This window comes from Telmatherina bonti (assembly GCF_933228915.1).
Source record: "Telmatherina bonti genome assembly, chromosome: 7".
Lineage (NCBI taxonomy): Eukaryota > Metazoa > Chordata > Actinopteri > Atheriniformes > Telmatherinidae > Telmatherina > Telmatherina bonti.
In genome coordinates this window covers 35,830,280-35,843,571 of record NC_136625.1, presented here as the reverse complement: position 1 = coordinate 35,843,571, position 13,292 = coordinate 35,830,280, and the positions used below count along the sequence as shown (strand labels likewise).

Genomic DNA, 13,292 nt, shown 5'->3' with positions numbered 1-13,292 from the left:
GTAACAACAGCAGAGCCACTATTACAAATGTTTAATTTGTGCATCGATGATGGGCAACAAACCGTGGCGGCAACAATGCGATTCGTTTTTACACCGACATGAACGGCAACATTTGTGACGAGTAGTTCGTGTACCATCCACACAGTTTACGTCTGGTCTGACAACATGCACAAGAATAAAAAAAAAAACCTTTTTACAATCTATTTTCTTATTTAAGAAAGGTAGATACTTAATCTATTGATAAAATTAGTGCTTTCAGCTTGTGTACATACAGTATGTATATATAACAACCCCCCCGTAGTGATTCATATCAACAGGTCTGAAACATTTAGTCACAACATGCAAACTGCTGCACTGCTCCGGCTGGAAAAGGTCTTTCTGGACAGGTGTGGGGAACACTGTAATGGCATCTTGACGGCAAGCTAGAGCTGCTGTTTGCATCTGTTACGGAGTACGGAACCCAGTCAAGGACATGTTTTATTACTTTTATCTCTATATCTGAGGCTAACAAGTACAAGACCACGGCGGGACAAACGTTCTTCAGAGTAGCAACATTTACGCATCTTTTTAGACTCTAACATGAGCTTCAAATTCGACTTGTAGCATTTATTGGTCTTTTCAGGCTTTTATTTCCAGGCCTGTAAAACTGATGTGTTTACAGACTTGCTGGATTAATCAATACTTGTGCTTTTGACTTGTACTTGTTAGTTTCAAACATGAAGAAACTTAAGTCCCTGTTGTAGCCTCATTGCTGTGGAAATCAGTTTGAGTTCATTTCACTGAGGTATTAAAGCGAGAAGGAAGAAGAAGTGCGCTGCGGGGTGCAGTTGCACCGCAGCGCCAGCAGAGGGCAGCAGAGTATCAGCGCTGTATCGAAATGACCGAACTGTTTCGGTGGTGTTGGGATTAACTGGGTTTTTCAGGTGGTGGAGAAGCAGCGACAGTAGTAAGGATGTTTGTTGATGGCTGCTGAGCGGCGACGCCTCCAGCAGTTTGTTTCAGACTCCCATCTCTGCAAAGCTACAGCGAGAGCTTCACACGGAAACAACATATACTACTGAATACGATCTGTACAGGCCCCAAAAACAGAAAAAGAAAAGAAGACGGTGACACTGGATAACATGATTGTGATGGTGTCTTCTCAGAGTTCGTATGTAAAACATTCTCAGTGGTCAGACAGCGATGGCGGTCTGCAGGAGGACGTCCCTCTACCTCCACTCCTGCACTAGTTCATTGTTTCTTTAAAAAAAAAAAAAAAAGGAGAGAAAACACAAAAGCTCTTCATGTGGAATAAAAACAACAACTCGAGTCCTCGGGAGGCATCATCTGGACTTCCTTCTCAATGGCACAGAGTTCCGAAGGCCTGGCAAGCCTGCTTTACGTTTCCTTGAAATGTCGGGCAGGGAGGATGGGAGGATTTAGTCTCTGCTGTGCTTAGTTCACAGTGTGTGTGTGTGTGTGTGTGTGTGTGTGTGTGTGTGTTCAGGTCAAACTAACACCAGTCAGCGATGTAATCGAAGTCAGAAAACATGTTCTGCTCCTCTGAGCTCAGCACTCGGGGTTCCCTGGGAGGGGTCAGGATCGGAGCCTCTGAGGTAAATTCATCGTCGAAGTTGCTGACGTCGTTGGCTCCCTGGATGGTCGGCACAAACGGCGGCTTCACCTTCTTGGCGAGTAACCCGTTCCAATCCATGTTCTGCCACAGGAGGAGACATCATGTCAGATGAAGTCTTATACGACTTGAGATTCAGAAAAAACCTGACCAAGTGTCTTACCCTGAAGAAAAGATGCTTCTTAACCTCCTCGGCGTCCCTTTCTCCTGCTCCCAGCCGCCGTTCGGGGTTCCTCCTCAAAAGCTAAACACACACGCAGATTAGAACGCAGCCGCCGCCTCCAAGAATGTTTAACTCGTTAAAAAACACGTTAATAAGCCTCTTGGCTACAATGCAGAGGACCACACGCAGAATGACTGGCGCCATCCGGACAAAAGTGAAGCATAAAACTGCAGTTCCCCCTTCATCCACTAGGGGCTGCAAAACAGAGCAAATCCCCATAGACTCCCATGTTAAAAAGACCAACTTCACAGCAGAAATAAACATGTTTACAGCCTGGTACAAAAACCAGGTTTACTTTCATGACAACTGTGGGGGGAGTGAATTTTTTTCTAACTCAACCGTTTTAAAAGTAATTTAATCTCAAAATTTGGCATATTTAGGAGCGTGTCTTTTTGATTGACAGGTACCCGATCTCCCGCTTCAAGTCAGAAGAATGTAGAACAACCGCGGTTTTTAGCTGGTTAATATCTTAACTTAGCTGTAGCCCGTTTACACCCGTTAGCTGGTTAGCTCCAGGTTAGCTCGGTTAGCTCTTAGCTACAGGCAGGTCAGAGTTCGCTCGATGTCAATCATCCACCATGACGCTCACAGCCCCCCTCTCAGCTCCACCTCTTTGCCCATATTTGTATTTTCCAGGCGAGACGACGCGCATGCCTCTGCCAAGATGGCGACGGTAGGAACCGCCCACAGAGCTTCAATTCAGCTCTTCATAAACCTACGGGTGACGTCATGGAGGCTCCGCCCATCTTTTTATGTACAGTCTATGGTTAAAACCCCAAGCAGAAGAAAAACGCTCTGCAGGACTTCAAACTAACTTCTTGCACTGGTTTCCCTCTAACCTTTTAACTCAGGTGCACCAGCAGAAATTTTCGGAGTGCTTCTCCTGACTGATCATTGCTAGAGGTGTTCATCATCATCATCATCCACATGTTTAGCTTCATTAAAACATCTGGAAAACTCAGATTTGCTTGTTTAGCTCCTACTTTGACAAAGTTCCTCATCAGACATGACTTTACTGGTTCCCAGATGAACAGGGCCACTGCCCACTGGGAGGAGGTAACATTTACATTTCCTACTGTGTTCCAGCTGATTTTACTCTGACATGATGACATATATACATCATCCTGGCACATGTCACGTGTCTCAGCTACCTTTAGGACCAACATCATACCAACGGCCTGCGTCGTCAAGATAAACGGTGTTTGTTTTGGGTTTTCCATCAGAAGCAGAAAAAAGACGCCTGATCAACACGAGGTTGAAGCAACAGCTTGGAGTGTTTGTGGTGCAGAAAAGGTCTGAAGCAGACGTGTGGATACGAACCCTCCTCATGATGGAGATGGCCTCTGTGGAGAGGAACCGCGGGTAGCGGACCTCGTCGTTGACGATGCTGTCAAACACCTCCTCCTCATCGTCACCGGGGAACGGCGACTGGAAAAAGAGACAAATACAGAAGCATTAAACACTCGTCTTACCTCATTTCGAGTCCAGTGGAACAAAAACGTCAGAAACTCGTATTTATTTCTGCTCAAAGCTTTAAATGAACATTTTTATCCAGCAGTTCCAGTTAACAGCCCACCATGATACCAGCCAGACCAGTGGTTCCCAATCCAGGTCCTCAGAACCGCATGTTTTACACATGTTCCTCCCACAAAACACCAGAATATTACCATGCCATTTTTATTTCTGAAATGAAGGAGCACCTGCTAGAGATTTAACAAACCATTTAAAACAAGAAGAAATACCAGCAGGTGGCGACAGGACTCGGCCTGCAGGCAGTAATCCTGGACAACAAGGTCTGATGCTGGAAATAAACCAATAAAATACGTCTTATTTGCATTTTGACGACCGAGATAAAAGTTTTACAAAGCAGAGGCAGTGTGTGTTGATGAATCTAGAAGCTCTGCAGGATCATTCATCCTGACTGAAGGAGGAGTCCAAACGGCTGCGTGCGTCACCAATCTGAAGCTAACTTCAGGCAGTCTGTGTGTGTGTGTGTGTCCAGCGGCAGAGTTTCCCCACAGTTACATCAAAGAAAAACATCCATCTTCGTCAACAGTCGCAGTCAGCACCACCGATCCGAAGATCGACAGCGCCACCGTATCCTCAGCAGATTGCGGGGGTCTCGTCAAAGGTGGGGTTTGGGTATCCTCTGGAGTATTACGTCTCTTTCTGCGCTGCAAATACTGTAAAATCTCTACTGTTGTATCGAGTCAGTTAGATATTGTATTGCTGTGACACTAATCGTCACATTATTGATCATTAAATATGTTTATTATAGTCTGTTTTGGAGCATTTCAGTTGAATGAAGGTAAAGACAGCGGATCAATCGTCTCCATTTCATTCAGAAGAGATGAAATTGATCACCTCGTGACGTCACGGATCAGTTAAACGTAACTTAAACAGAATCAGAATCATTTTTAGCCTCAACCAGTGAAAAATATCACCTGTTTTTACCGTTTCTGCCTTTTTCATCCATCGTGTCTTTAACTTGATCTGCCAGTGATTATTGATCAGGTTCAGGTGACTTTATTTGTACCCGTAGGTAGATTTGTTGTACGGCAATTTCAGCTTTAGTGTCACAAAAGACAGTAAATAAAATAGACACATAAAAACATTCTGACATTTGCAAAGTCAAAAATCAATAAACAGTTACATTAATAGATAAAAATCATTTAAAATCCTAAAATTTATTAAGAATGACTGCTGCAGATGGAACAAAACTGTTCCTATAAGGTTTTGTCCTGCAGCTCGGCACCTGGAACCTGCGTCCAGATGGGAGACGTGAAACTCCACAAATAAAGGAGGGGAGTCACAGCTCACAATAGTAGAGGCTGAACGTCGTACCTGCCTGGCGTACCGGGCCTCAAGACTCGGCTGAGGCTCACAAATCAGCCTACTGGACCATGAAATCATCTGACTGACTTTATTTCTGCCAAACCAGGCTACCAAGGAAAATGACTAAATCGATTCAATAACAGATGTGTAAAAGAGAGAGTGTTGTTTTGTCAATATTAAAACATGACAGATTTCTGAGGCAGAAAAGACGTTGATGTCCCTTTTTTATACACAACTTCAGAGTTCTCCTCAAAGCTGAGTGAGCTGTCAGTCACAGTTCCCAAATATTTGTAGCTCTGCTCTAGTTTGACGGTTTGACCAGAGATGGTTGTGACTTCTGGTGTGTCTTTTATCCTCCTGAAATCAACGGCCATGTCTTTGGTTTTGGACGTGTTTAGCTTCAGGTTGGACTCTTCACACCACTGAACAAACTGACTTCCATTTGGGCCATGTCCATTTAGTTCCCCTGAAGAAGGTTTACAATCAGTGTCATCAGCGTCTTTCAAAACAAAACGGTTTCTAAAAGTACTCGGATCACGTGTTTGTGTAGAGCAGTGGTTCCCAAACTTTTTCTGCAGGGCGCCCTTTTTATTAACGATAATAATGTGGAGCCCCCCCACCCGTCCCATGGACCACAGATACATACTAAGAAATGCGTCTTTAGTTTTAGTGGCTGGATTGTAGGTAACTATAATTAAAACCGTGTCAGTACTATTATCCATTCTTCTGCGTAAGTATAAAACATTTTAAAGCAGGAATCTCTGCAAACGACTTCAGGTGAGTGAAGTTTACTATGAGACGATGCTGCTTTAGTAAAACATCTTTTCTATAAATGATAGTTTATTTCTAAAGTAACCTGCAGGCTTTTCTTTGTGTTCAGGATGAAATGTACCCAAGTGGTGTTGTAACATACTTCATTGTACTAGATGATAGTATTTTGGTACATCCAAAAGACTGCATTCTCATTATTACCCACCATTGATTATTATTATTACAGGTCAAGCAGGGACAGATACACTATTCACAAAAAGTTAGGGATATTCAGCTTTTGGGTGAAATTTCACAACAAGCCTAAAATGCATTCAAACCTGTACAGGTGAACTTAATGTGATCTTCTCTAAGCTTTTAAATGCACATGTCCAACTGTTAAATGTTTCAATAGATTTTGCACAAGTTGCTGTTCTCTAACAAGGAGCTTAACGGCAAAAATCACGGCAGGTGTGTGATCCTTGAATTGACCAATAAATGTCCTGGTTCAATTAGAGCTGGTGTTTAAACAGTTGTCCTCATCATGCTGTTCACATTTTGACATCATGAGACCAAGACGACACCTAACAATGGAACAACAGTTGCCATTGCGAAGCTTCAAACAGGACGTTCTCAGACAGAAGTGGCCACTGAGCTTGGAGTGTCACAGAGTGTCATCAGCAGGTTGCAACAGAGATATGGAGAGACTGGAAGAGTCACAGAAAGGCCTAGAAGTGGACGTCCTTTGGCCACATCCCCTGCTGATGACCGCTACATTGTGAACACTGCCCTGAGAAACCGGATGATGAATGCCACTCAACTCCAGGCACGTTTAAGAGAGGTGAGAGGCACCCAAGTGTCACGTCAGACCATTCCAAACCGTTTCCATCAGCGTGGTCTGCGTGCTAGACGACCTGCACGGGTACCTGACCACACCACCAGGCACAGGCATCATCGTCTTGCGTGGGCCAGGGAGCATTTACGCTGGACGAGGAACCAGTGGGCCTCAGTGCTGTTCTCTGATGAAAGTCGATTCACACTGAGCAGAAATGATGGCCGGCAACGATGTTGGAGACGTCAGGGAGAGCACTATGCATCAGCCACTGTTGTCACCAGGCGAGCTTTTGGTGGTGGCGGTGTTACAGTGTGGGCAGGGGTGTCCACTTGGTACAGAACTGCCCTACACTTTGTGAATGGTACAGCGACAAGCCCATACTACCTGAATACCATCATTAATCCAGTGATTGTGCCCCTACATGAACAGCACAGGCCTAATTTCATCTTCATGGACGACAATGCTCCTGCTCATCGAGGCCGCATCATCAGGGAACGGCTGTTGGAGGCTGGTGTACCTCAAATGGAATGGCCTGCACTCTCTCCAGACCTGAATCCCATTGAAAACCTGTAGGATCAGCTGAGCCGTCGTGTAGAGGCTCGAGACCCTGCACCCCAGAACCTCAATGACCTGAGGGCTGCCCTTCAAGAAGAGTGGGATGCCATGCCTCAGCAGGCAATAAGTTGCCTTGTGAACAGCATGAGACGTCGTTGTCAAGCTGTAATTGATGCTCAAGGGCACATGACCAGATATTGAGACGTTCAAATTTTTTGTTGTGGTGTAACTACCATTGTTGTTACCTTTTGTGTTGAATGAATTTTTTGAGATGAGGAAATCAGTAGTGCATCCTTCTACTTAAATGTCTTACTTTTATGATATTATATCACTGTAGCATGAACATATTGCAGTTTCCATAAATTTCACCTGAAAGCCAAATATCCCTAACTTTTTGTGAGTAGTGTATGTTCCATCTACGTTTGTTCTCTTTTTTTTATTACTGAAAGTCTCTTTTGTACATTTATCGTAATTTCCTATGAGTACTTTTACAAATTCATCCAGTGTAAAAGCTCCCAAGTTTTATTTAGCCTTGCCGCTCCCCCCCTGTGATAACTCTGGGGGCCCGTCCCCCAGTTTGGGAACCACTGGTGTAGAGGATGAAGAGCAAGGGAGAAAGCACGCACCCTTGTGGCGAAGCAGTGGAACTGCACAGTGTATCAGAAAAAACTCTGTTCACTCCGACTCTGTGTCTAAAATCCATCCGGCAAGATTTTTACTGAAGTTAAAAGTTAAGTGATTAACAATTAGCTGTAAAAACTCAACCAGCTGCTGACATTTAGTCCAGTTTAAAGCCAACATCCATGCAGTTGAACATGCCCAGTGAGCTTTCTAGCCACCAGCAGTATAGTGGACGTTGCAGCAGGTGGAGACCGTCAAAGCGGCGCCATCTGTGCTGAACTGTGGAGGCTGCAGCCGCATCCTCAACCAGTAGCTGCTACATTTCAGACTGGTTCAGCTGAACTGGTGAGTTTCTTTTCATTTATAGCCACTAAATTTTATTCTAATTTTTTAATTTAAATGTAATTACAAGCATTAAAAGTTATATTTTGGTGACTCCTCACCTCTCCGACCAGCATCTCGAAGATGAGGACGCCCAGCCCCCACCAGTCTACGGCGCGAGTGTAAGACGTTTCTGTTAAAACCTCCGGAGCCAGAAACTCCGGCGTGCCACAAAACGTGCTTGTGCGGTCCCTGAAACCCATTCCTGAAACACAACAGAGACCTCATTTGATACAAAACACACCACCGTTTGACGCTTTAAACGGTTTTTATTTTCAGTTCCACACCTTCTTTGCAAAGACCGAAGTCGGCGATCTTCACGTATCCCTCGGTATCAAGGAGCAGGTTGTCCAGCTTCAAATCTCTGGAAGAAGAGTTTATTTTATTAGATTACGGACGAACCTGATGAACATCTATGAAATGTTTCCACAAACGTACCTGTACACAATCTTATGGTCATGTAAAAACTGTAATCCCAACACCACGCAGGCTGCATAGAACCTGCAGAAGAAGAAGAATGCCCGTGAGATATTTCTGGAACAGAAACGTTGTGAAAGTAAAGCTGCGGTCACTCACACGGCTCGGGGCTCGGAGAAAACGTCGGCGTGGATGTGCATCATCAGGTCGCCTCCCGCCGCGTACTCCATGACAAAACACACGTGCTCCTGCGTCTGGAAGCACGCAAACAGGTTGACCAGGAACGGGTGGCGGACGCTGTTGACCGTCTCAAAAATCCTCTTCTCGCACATCAGACTGCCGAAGACAGAAGAAGAACGCAGGAAGTGATGCAATGAGCCGCTGCTGCAGTTGTTCATCACGTAGATGGCGATGGAGGCGGCAGAACTCGGGACTACGTCTCCAACGCCGGTGGAGTCAGATGGAGGCGGCAAAACTCGGGACTACGTCTCCAACGCCGGTGGAGTCAGATGGAGGCGGCAGAACTCGGGACTACGTCTCCAACGCCGGTGGAGTCAGATGGAGGCGGCAAAACTCGGGACTACGTCTCCAACGCCGGTGGTGTCAGATGGAGGCGGCAAAACTCGGGACTACGTCTCCAACGCCTGTGGAGTCGGCAGAACTCGGGACTACGTCTCCAACGCCGGTGGAGTCAGATGGAGGCGGCAGAACTCGGGACTACGTCTCCAACGCCGGTGGAGTCAGATGGAGGCGGCAGAACTCGGGACTACGTCTCCAACGCCGGTGAAGTCAGATGGAGGCGGCAGAACTCGGGACTACGTCTCCAACGCCGGTGGAGTCAGATGGAGGCGGCAGAACTCGGGACTACGTCTCCAGCGCCGGTGAAGTCAGATGGAGGCGGCAGAACTCGGGACTACGTCTCCAACGCCGGTGGAGTCAGATGGAGGCGGCAGAACTCGGGACTACGTCTCCAGCGCCGGTGAAGTCAGATGGAGGCGGCAGAACTCGGGACTACGTCTCCAGCGCCGGTGGAGTCAGATGGAGGCGGCAGAACTCGGGACTACGTCTCCAACGCCGGTGGAGTCAGATGGAGGCGGCAGAACTCGGGACTACGTCTCCAGCGCCGGTGGAGTCAGATGGAGGCGGCAGAACTCGGGACTACGTCTCCAACGCCGGTGGAGTCAGATGGAGGCGGCAGAACTCGGGACTACGTCTCCAACGCCGGTGGAGTCAGATGGAGGCGGCAGAACTCGGGACTACGTCTCCAACGCCGGTGGAGTCAGATGGAGGCGGCAGAACTCGGGACTACGTCTCCAACGCCGGTGGAGTCAGATGGAGGCGGCAGAACTCGGGACTACGTCTCCAACGCCGGTGGTGTCAGATGGAGGCGGCAGAACTCGGGACTACGTCTCCAACGCCTGTGGAGTCGGCAGAACTCGGGACTACGTCTCCAACGCCGGTGGAGTCAGATGGAGGCGGCAGAACTCGGGACTACGTCTCCAACGCCGGTGGAGTCAGATGGAGGCGGCAGAACTCGGGACTACGTCTCCAGCGCCGGTGGAGTCATTTCAGGCCAAATAAATGCCTTCAGTGTGCAGGTGCGGTCCTCGGTTTATGAACGAGTTCCGTTCCTACCACTTCGACATAACCTGAAATTTCGCGCGAGTCGGATTTTTATCTGTCAATACCCCATGTTGACCCTTTGATCACTAAATAACGGTCTAAATACACGTTTTATAAATCTTATTAACAGAAAAACAGTACAGCGTTGTCTTGTAAAGTCAAAAGTTGCTCTATTTTTTAAATTTACATTTATTTAATGAGCGTCGTAAAGTCAAAACCACGTAAAACAAGAACCGCGAGCCCGACGACCGCCTGCAGTTAAAAGCGGCAGGGGTGGGTTCAGGTTGTGTGACCTGCGGGTCGGTAAAAACCCAATCCGTTCATCACTAACGTGGCCTGATGGTCCAGATTTAGCCTGTTCCAGAGTGATGCAGGATGAAGGTAAGCAGACATCATGCTGTTCAGGCCTGTGGGGGCAGTCTATGATCTGGAGTCGCTGCAGAGGGTTCAGTAACGCAGTCATCAGCTGATACCTGAATATACCAGCAAGTTATTCCCTGCATGGGACGGAGCCGGTCCAGAACCTCGTGCCGAACCAATGAGAGGAAAGGTGGTTCAGGACCTGAACGGCCGTCGTCAGCGTGCCGCTTTAACAGCATGAACTGAGTCTGAGTCTGACACGTAACCGTTCCAGACGGATGAGGCGATGCGTGAAACGGGTTTATTCTCATGATACAGATCAGGAATTCAGATCTGATCGCATGTAGCGACTCGCTGACTGAAACAGCAGGCTGCATTCAGAGCGGTTCACCTGCTCACAGATCTACCAAGAGGAATGTTTACACCAGGTTCTCATGTCAGGCTCGTTTCTGGAGGAAGTTCAGACAGAAACAGTCCTGACCTGGAACTCTCCCAGCCGACGGATCGGCAGCTTTTAATGCTCACCTGTCCACCTCATCACGAGCCACGATGTCTCCTTTCTTCAAAGCTTTGATGGCAAACATCTCCCCCGTGCTTTTATACTCCGCTAGGAGCACCTGCAGAGCAGACACACACAGATTTAGTCAGAAATACGCCACCGTCGTATCGTATCCTGCTTCATCACGAAACCGCCGCTGCTTTCTGAAGCCTGCAGACACAACAAACACCTCCCAGTGATGGAGGTTGCCGTTGGTTACAACTCCACAGCAGAACAGGAAGGAAAACAGACCTTTCCAAAGTGACCACGTCCAAGGACGGCGACACATTTGAAGTCCTGGAGACTGAAGTGGAACTGCTCTTCTTCCCTTCAGAAGGAGAGCAAAGCGTTCAGGTTGGTGTCGACCAGAGAGGAATGTTTATTTGTACTGGTGTGACTACTGGTTACGGTCCAGTAAGGCACAGCATGACAGTCAGCAGACGTGTTTCTACAACGTTTTCTTACTGTGATCCCGAGACGCCGTCCTACCTGATCTCTGTGTCTTTGTGGAAGGTGGTGAGCTCCAGGTCCGGGTGTTGGATCTCCTGCTCCATGTCCGGCTTCAACACGCCGCTGTTTCTCTTGGTGAGGAAGTCGAACGATGCCAGCGCGTCCTGGAGAGACGAGTAAGAGCACCGCTGAGGACGAATAAACCAACGCCATGCAGAAAGAAGACCGTCAAAGACTTTTCTGGATTGGTGGGAATATTTTTCCTTTTACCTTCATTTGTCTGAGAACCAGTTTTTATTTATAGTGACGACTGATTTTAAAGGCAACAGTAAAACATACATGTACAAGAGGGTAAAAAAACAAAAGACACCTGGTCCGATGTGGTCTATATGCAACCATTACATAAATAAAAGGGTCTTATATGTATTTTTATAAATAGAATAAAGGTTTTACCAATAAAATATGATCTATAGAATAATTCTGTCCACCTTCAGACATCCTAAATCTCTGTTTTTCAGCAAGATGTGGTTTAATGTGGACAGAATGCCAAAAAAGACCCATAAAAATGGAAAAACCTTGATTCTATTAGTATTTTTTTATAGAAAGAAGAAAGGTTTTACCAACCAGAAGCTGTATGTTAATGAATCTATATGATCTGTAGAATAATTCTGTCCACCTTCAGACTAAATCTCACAGTTTTTCAGCAAGATGTGCTTTAATGTGACCAGGATGCTGAAAAAGACCCATAAAAATGGTAAAACCTTAATTCTATTTGTATTTTTTGTAAATCGAAGAAAGGTTTTACCAACCAGAAGCTGTATGTTAATGAAGAATAATTTTGTCCACTTTCAGACTAAATCTCACAGTTTTTCAGCAGGACCTGGTTTAACGCGGCCAGGATGCCGTAAAACCTTTTTCCTATTAGTATTTTAACAAATAGAATAAAGGTTTTAAAATATGAAGCTGAGTTTTAACCAACTGAAATTCTCTGCGGAACAATTTAGTCCTATTTAAACATTTTAAGCTGTTTTTTTTTAGCAGGACCTGGTCTAATGAGGTCATGGTCCTCACCAATCAGAATCTAACTTCACAAACATCAGGCTGATGTCTGAACATTTCCTCATCCAAACTCAGAAAAGTAAACAGCCTGCTGATATTTATCGTATTTACTGACAGCATCTTGTTACATCATGTTAATAAAGTGTCTTTTTCATTTCCTGCAAAAACTAACCACACACATGTGTAATTAATTAGTATAATTTCAGTAGTTATATAATTATAAGCAATTCTACAGATATAAAATGGGAATGACAGACATTTTAAACTTGCAAATGCTATGCAGAGAGGGTGAAAGAGGATTTTTCACAGAGCAGAAAAACCTCTTTAACTTGGGAGAGTAAGCTGCAGACAATGTGTTGAAGAGAACAGAATGAGAAACGTCATCAATGCTGGTTCAGTTCTTCCTCATCAGCTGGAATTCCCGTAACACATACCTGCACTTCCTCCTTTTCTGGCAGCTTATGCTGCGTCAGTGGTTCTCTGTCGTCGTCGGGTACGACGTAGTGTTTGGGTCCTGGTGTGGGCTCTTTGTCAAAGTCCAGCTTGGTCACCAGCGGGTCACTGTGTGAGGTACAGAGAGGTGGTGAGAACAAAGATCTCCAGCTGAGCTGCAGCTCGGAAGTCTTATCAGATAACAGCGACGGGACAAGTCCCACTTAGATGTGTCGGATCCTCACACAAACATTTATATATAACCTGAGTCCAAACAATACGCCACTTTTAAATGATATTATTCATGAGGAGAAAAAAGCCTCCTAACCTACACGTCCCGATGTGAAAAAGTAGCTAAAAACTGGTTTTCCACCTGCAGCTGCAGGAATATCTGCAGCTGAGCGTCGGTGACGAGTCTTTCCCGTGGCTGTGGAGGAGTTTAGGACCACTTCGGCACAGAATCACTGTAACTCCGCCAGATTGGAGGCTTTTCCAGCATGAACGACACGTTTAAGGCTCCAAAACCTTCATTTAGATTGTTTGAAGCCATTCAGACGTGGAGCTGCTGCTGTGTTACGGGTCGTCGTCCTGTTGCAGAACCCAG

General features: G+C 46.1%; 1 protein-coding gene across 4 annotated transcripts in view; it reads right to left on the bottom strand.

The window, feature by feature from the left end:
- Nucleotides 1–46: 46 nt before the first annotated feature.
- pkn2a (protein kinase N2a) overlaps nt 47–13,292 on the bottom strand; it is a 58,385-nt gene continuing 45,139 nt past the window's right edge. For 2 of the 4 annotated variants that reach the window (XM_079243611.1, XM_079243613.1), the window contains exons 13-23: nt 12,691–12,817; nt 11,237–11,385; nt 11,000–11,075; nt 10,735–10,826; nt 8,386–8,562; nt 8,248–8,310; nt 8,097–8,173; nt 7,872–8,014; nt 3,156–3,263; nt 1,776–1,856; nt 47–1,696 (exon numbers count right to left, since the gene is read on the bottom strand). In XM_079243611.1, coding sequence (XP_079099737.1) covers nt 1,493–1,696; nt 1,776–1,856; nt 3,156–3,263; nt 7,872–8,014; nt 8,097–8,173; nt 8,248–8,310; nt 8,386–8,562; nt 10,735–10,826; nt 11,000–11,075; nt 11,237–11,385; nt 12,691–12,817 — 1,297 coding nt within the window. In that variant the 3' untranslated portion in view covers nt 47–1,492. The remainder of the gene's footprint in view (nt 1,697–1,775; nt 1,857–3,155; nt 3,264–7,871; nt 8,015–8,096; nt 8,174–8,247; nt 8,311–8,385; nt 8,563–10,734; nt 10,827–10,999; nt 11,076–11,236; nt 11,386–12,690; nt 12,818–13,292) is intronic. The other 2 variants (XM_079243612.1, XM_079243614.1) reach the window with 1 other exon arrangement.